The sequence below is a fragment of the Seriola lalandi genome, unplaced genomic scaffold (assembly GCF_002814215.2).
Source record: "Seriola lalandi dorsalis isolate HSWRI2012SDOR001 ecotype SW California unplaced genomic scaffold, Sedor1 jcf7180002052783, whole genome shotgun sequence".
In the NCBI taxonomy this organism is placed as follows: Eukaryota; Metazoa; Chordata; class Actinopteri; order Carangiformes; family Carangidae; genus Seriola; species Seriola lalandi.
The window spans coordinates 27,823-34,473 of record NW_019523336.1 but is presented as its reverse complement, the minus strand read 5'-3'; the positions used below and the strand labels follow the sequence as shown (position 1 = coordinate 34,473).

Here is a 6,651-nt window from a genome sequence, read left to right as displayed (position 1 = left end):
CACACACACACACACGCACACACTCACACTCACACACTCACACATACACACACACACACACACACACACACACTAAACAGCTTTAGTTTTGTGTATTTTCTGTATTAAACTTGTGTTTTTCCTCATGTGTATTGAAAGGCCTAGAGGAAAAGTGGCTGGCCGCCGTGGCCTACATCTGTCACTGTTCAAATCAATAGGGATGATAAAAGAAGAAGTCAATCCTCTGTTTTGACCAGTGATGCTGGATGCTGATTGGCTCATCCTGCAGGTCCTGCCCCTCCCCTCCTCTGTGATGATATGAGGAACAGATAAATAGCAGCTCAGACACCTCAGAGCTCAGATATTTATGTAGGTTTATACACTCATCATCATTATCTTCATCATCATCCTCTTCTCTCTGCAAGCATTCAAGGAAACCTTTCACCTGTGTGGAAGATTATTTATTACGATTTTCCACTTTTTCATTGGACCTGAAGTACCATCAGAAACCCTTGTTTTACTGACTGAAAGCTGAGTGTGTGAACACAGCACTCAGGACTTTTCAGGACTCATTTTATTTTCTGGTTGGATCTATCAGATTCTGGAGGTGGTGCTACTGCAGGTCTGAAGTCCTGAAGAAGGATGGAGCTGAAGGACTTCTGTCTGACTGATGACTATCCACTCCTCAGCCCACAGCGGTGAGAAACTCATTCTCACTCTTTATTCACTTGTTTTAATTATGTTCTATATTAATAGATATTGTTCTATTTATTAAAGAACAATATGAGACATAGAACAGAACACACATAAAGGCAGACGTGTTATCAGATAACACAGACACTACATCACTTTATTAATCATTAAAGGGAAACTGGTTTGGTCTCACATGCTCAGTAAACAAATAAGAACCAATCAGATAAGCAGGTCACAGCAAACAATGTGTCAAAGACAAACACGTGTGCAGCTCAGGAGCCTGAGGATCCATGAAATTAAAAATAAAAAACATGAATGTAACACAATCAATCAATCAAGTCAAAAATAAAAACACTGTCTGTAAATGGAGGATCTGCCTTCCTTCACGTCTTAAAAAGCATCGATTTTATTTATCTAAAGAAAAGGCTTCGTCTTTCATTTCTTTTGCAAAAGTCTCACATGTTTTTTCTAGTTAGTCACAGACACTAACTTTAGTTTTGATTTTAGCAGAAACTGAAAAAATGATCTCCAAAATATGTTTTTTAAATAAATGAGTTTTCTGTTATTAGTTCATCATATCCTGCTGCTGATCTAGGTCAATTTGGAGTTAAAGGATCTTCTCAGACATGACTGATAAATACTGCAGAGACACATCTGACACAAATTTCAATGGATTCATGAACTTGGTAAATAGTTCCAGGTCTCATCATCCTCACCGGTTTTCACTTTGGCAGAGAAACAGGTTGCAAATTTCATCCTCTAAAAAAGTCTTAAATTTAACTTGGTGAACCTGCAGAAACTAAATTATTATGAGATAAAACCTTGAAAATTAATCATTAAAAAATAATACAGATGAAACAAAAACTTACAAATAATTCTCTCAAAGGTTTGACAGCTTTCAGCACAAAAATAGTGAGACTGATTTGATGGAGAATTTTCTCAGTTTTTTCACATGATTATGAACCCCAGACATTTGTATGAGGAAACAATATTCATATAAATGTACATCTGCACATACACAACCAGGCATTTCATTCATCTACTCACAAATCCTGATGAAAGTGATTTTTATGTGTCCATAGTGACAGCAACAACAAAAACAAATTCTGTGTAAATCTGCAGTTTAAACTCAATACACCATGTTAACATCCTGTTCAGTATGCTTGATATGATATGATTGATATGTTTAATTGTAGGAGAATATTAAAGGACAGATTCACAGTTTTTCAGTTTGTCCTCTCTGTGATCGTTCCTCCTGTTCATAATCTGCTTCATAATGTCACTGACAGAAGACAATGCCTTTACTTGGTGCAGAAATACTCATATGTTTTGGTGGTTTATGAAGTTTCAACAGTTTGAGTCAAGTGGATCAGTATCGTCCAGAGTTACAGACATCCCCCCTTTCTGCTCCTGTAGCACAGCAAGAAACAAAAAGAGGAAGATTTTAACTAAAAAAACTAAAAAAAGAAAAAAGATAAATCAAGTTGAAAATGACACATACTGCACTGTGATTCTGTTATGATGGAACTTTTTAATGAGAGTGAATGGGTCATTTTGATTAAAACGGTTTCTAAAGAAAGTTTTAATTGATTTTTTTCTTCTTAGTCTTATTTCTGCATCACTGCTCCTGCTTAGTCAGTTTTAACTGTTAAATCTCACACTTCTTTCTCCTCAGCTTCCTGGAGTCCTCCCCCTCCTCCTCTTCCTCCTCCTCCTCTTCCTCTCTCACTGATGAAGCTCGGTCTCCGGCCTCCTTCCTCCACTCCTCCCCCCTCAGTCCCTCCTTCCCTCTGGACACCACGCTCACTCCTTCACACCCGGCTTTCCTCCTCCCCAGCCCGGCCTCCTCCTCCTCCTCCTCCTCCTACAGCCTCCTCTGCGGAGCGCCGGAACCCGACTCCCCGACAGGATCTACTTCCAGCGGCGGAAGCGTCGGAGGCAGCGCTGTTGTGTCAGAGGCTTCGCTGCGATTTACAGTGTCGCACACCGACTCGTTTTCAGCACAGGTGAAGAATATTTCTGAATTATTCTTTGTTTTATTAATATTTTCTGCGCTGATGAATAAACTGTCAGATGACGTACAATATGTCAGATTTTGGTGTAAAAGAATCATATTTTATCAGGTCATTGATCCTGAGTTACTTATGCTTCAGCAGCATTTTACTGTTGTAGCAGCTGCAGGTGTAGATGCTTAAACTATGTCACCACCCCTTAGTTTAGTCCACAGTCCAAAAAAACAAAGGTCTAATACACAAACTGTGAATTTCTCCAACCTTTTTTTTTAATTTATTTATTTTTTTTAATTGTTTTTTTTCTCTTTGGGCCTCGAACAACTGTTTAAATGTCTCTGTAGTGAAACTGACAACAACAACTCAGCAAAGACCTCATACACAGTCTATTTTCCCTGATGTTTTTGTGTATAATATTAAATCATTTGAGCACTTTAAAGGGGAAACACTGAGACATCTGAAACTTGGAGACACAGCCAGACACTGATTTCTTGTCAGGGATTTAAAATCCAGTGGTTACCAATGTGTTATATTTCATAAACTCATTTACCATGTGAAGTTTTAATGTGAAAGTAACTACAACTTTCAAATAAATGCAGTGGTGTAAAAAGTACGATGTTTTCCTCTGAAATTTGGTGGAGTGGAAGATAAAGTAGCAGAAAACACACATCAGAATTATATTCAAGTGCAGAACTTGTAACTAAATGTACTTGTTACCTTTCACCACTGATAATTATACTATATAGCAGAGGAGGCTTCAGTGTGTTTTCTGTCTGCAGGTGGACTCCATCCTGAGGGGGGACTACCTGACACCGATAGGTGCTGTGGGGCCCAAGAGGCTGTGTCTGGTGTGTGGAGACTTTGCCTCTGGTTTTCACTACGGTGTGGCGTCCTGCGAGGCCTGCAAGGCTTTCTTCAAGAGGACCATACAAGGTGAGGGTGTGTGTGTGTGTGTGTGTGTGTTAATTAATAAGTGAATTAATGAGCAGAGTTGATCAATTGATCAGTTCAGCAGCACAACCACTGTATTGATTAGTGTGTGAAATCATCAGCTCACACTTGTTTCTCACCTCAGCTGGATTCAGATCAGATAACAGCGTCCATGATTGAGTGATTGATTGGTTGGTCGTGTCTGATCAGTTCAGTCATCAGCACATGTTGAATCTGTTTTTAACAGATCTATGGAAGCAAAGTGATGACAGTTTTACAAGCAACTGAACACCTTATTGTGAAAACGGGGAAATTTAATCACTACTGAATTTTAAAGTTAGAATTTAAAAAACTACTGAATTTATAGTACATACATACATACATAAATACATTACATATTTTTAACTTTGATTTCTCGAACTTCATTTCAGATGCTGGATTATGTTCCTCATTATTCCTAGTGTCACCTTTAAGTCTTTATATGTGTGTGTATATATATATGTATATAATTGTATTAGTTTGAATTTTACTGCACAACTCCACCTCTGTCATGTGAACATGTTCTGGACTTGTAAACCCACAATCAACTCAGTCAGCTGAGAACCAGCTTCCAGTCTTTTCACTGCTCATCAATATCCTTTTAACAGGACGCTGCAGTTTAAGCCCCAGTGATGGGAGGAGGGTGGTGGACTGGGTGGGGGGTTGGGGTGGGGGACTGGACAGACTTTTTTTTATAGATTTCCGTGAGAATAGACAGGATGACAACAGGAACAGAGAGAAGAGAAACACAAGCCATAGTCAAACTGAGATGACACGTTTTCAAAGGAATAAACAAAAAAACGTTTTGAATTTATTATTAGAATTTATTATATTAATTATATTATAGTATATTATAGTGTGTGATATGTGCTCTGTTTAATGTAAAGATGTGCCCAGGCCCTGTAGTTGGTAATAACTTTAAGTTATCTAAATAAAGTTGTTTGTGGTCGCCTAGGCAACATCGAGTACAGCTGTCCTGTGATGAACGAGTGTGAGATCACCAAGCGGAGGAGGAAAGCCTGTCAGGCCTGCCGCTTCCAGAAGTGTCTCCAGGCTGGGATGATGAGGGAGGGTACGTTACATTGGTCAGAGACACCTCCCATGAGCCTTTGTAATGTTGTTGAACCTATGTTTGAAGTAACTGTTCATATTTCTTAGCCACAGAAACAAAAAATGACCATAGAGCGAATCAAAAGAACTGCCAAGAGACTCAGAAATCACAAGAATAAAGCTTAAAATGAATAAAAAGAGACATAAAATTACCACAGAGATTCAAAAAAACCACAAAGAGACATAAACTGACTACAAACAGACACAAAATGTAAAACAGCCTCTCTGTGGTTCAGGTGTTCGTATGGACCGGGTCAGAGGAGGACGGCAGAAGTACAAGAGGCGAGTGGAGACTGGACTGAATTTATACACCAAAGGGCCGTACAGTCACCCCGTCAGCAACCGTGAGTAATCAAGGTTCATTCATTTTATTCAAACTTCATGCTGGAGTCTGGATAGTTTATTTAATTATTGTCTGTCTTTCAGGAAACAAGGTGATTTCCCATTTGCTGCTGACAGAACCCACCCCCCTGGCTGCCAATCAGGACGATTCGACCAATGACAGCAGCCTGCGGACCCTGCTGACCCTCTGTGACCTCCTGAACCGGGAGCTGCTGGTTCTGATTGGCTGGGCCAAACAGATCCCAGGTACTTACTATGGAACACATTCACTCTGACCAGCTGGGGGGCAGTAGTCTGGTTGTTTGGTCCTCAGGGGGTCCTCATCAGTATTTGAGGAGACATTTTATTTCCTCCTTGGTTTGAGACAGATATTAATGTCATTGAGTGAAGTGGATGTTTTTTATTATTATCAATATTATTATTATTATTATTATTATTATTATTATTATTATGTCACTGTTGTAGTAATACACCACAAAGACACAAAGAGATGTGAAACTGTCAACGTTTGTCACTCTATCTAAATACTATGGTACCATTTTGTAACAATCAGAATACAGTGATACTTGTTTTCTCACAATTATGAGACAGACACTGGAGTGACACCTGCTCTGTCCCACCCCTCCCAGGTTTTTCCGGGCTCTCATTGGTTGATCAGATGTCACTGCTGCAGAGTGGTTGGATGGAGGCGCTGTTGGTAGGTGTGGCCTGGCGCTCGCAGGGCGTGGCAGGGGAAGAGCTTGTGTTCGCTGGGAACCTGCGGCTGGACGAGGGCCAGTGTCGAGCTGCGGGATTGGCTGACCTGTACGAGGCATTGCGTCACCTGACGGCTAAATACCAGGTGATGAACCTGAGCCCCGAGGAGGTGGTGACGCTGAAGGCCATGGCTCTCGCCAACTCTGGTACACACATACACATGCACGCGCACACAAATAAATTGCTCAAATCTAACATGAGAATGTGAACAAGAGGTTTTCACATGGGAGGCCAGTGGTGGGTGGGTGAGCCCAAATAAAAAATGAAGAGAGAGAGAGAGGGGACGGGGGAAAATATCATCTTTCTCCTAAATATTCTTCTCTGAGCAAGATTATTATCTGTCCATACATCAGTCAACCACACAGATACTGTATCTATACCCTGACACCCTGACATGGATCAAATCACAGATAAACAACAGGAAATAGAACTAAATCAAGAAAAATATATTACTGCAATAGTTCATGGGAAAAAAATCTTTGGTGATATGGTGGGATCCCCCCCCCCCCCCCTAGACACATTCACACAGACACAGTGTAAAAACAGAAACAGCAGCATGAACACTGATATTGATTTACAATTATAAGAGGGGAGAAGTTGGGTTTTTTGGGAGGGGTTGGAGGGGTGGGAGTCTGAACGTATCGATCCCAGAGGAGTGGTTATTGATATTGATCAGTGGCTGGGGGCTGATGCTTCGCAGTATTGATATTGATTAGTTCCAGAAATGTACTTTTTTGTTTTGGAAACGGGGACTGCTGTTGTGTCATCTTTTTCGGGTGGGGGGTGGGGTGTG

The 6,651-nt window shown here is 40.5% G+C and overlaps 1 protein-coding gene across 1 annotated transcript in view; it reads left to right on the top strand.

The window, feature by feature from the left end:
• Positions 1-368: 368 nt before the first annotated feature.
• The window catches only part of esrrd (estrogen-related receptor delta), a 7,672-nt gene continuing 1,389 nt past the window's right edge, over positions 369-6,651 (top strand). Inside the window, exons 1-7 of the mRNA XM_023400652.2 lie at positions 369-677; positions 2,348-2,678; positions 3,461-3,614; positions 4,606-4,722; positions 4,997-5,104; positions 5,187-5,348; positions 5,732-6,004. Coding sequence (XP_023256420.1) covers positions 622-677; positions 2,348-2,678; positions 3,461-3,614; positions 4,606-4,722; positions 4,997-5,104; positions 5,187-5,348; positions 5,732-6,004 — 1,201 coding nt within the window. The 5' untranslated portion in view covers positions 369-621. The remainder of the gene's footprint in view (positions 678-2,347; positions 2,679-3,460; positions 3,615-4,605; positions 4,723-4,996; positions 5,105-5,186; positions 5,349-5,731; positions 6,005-6,651) is intronic.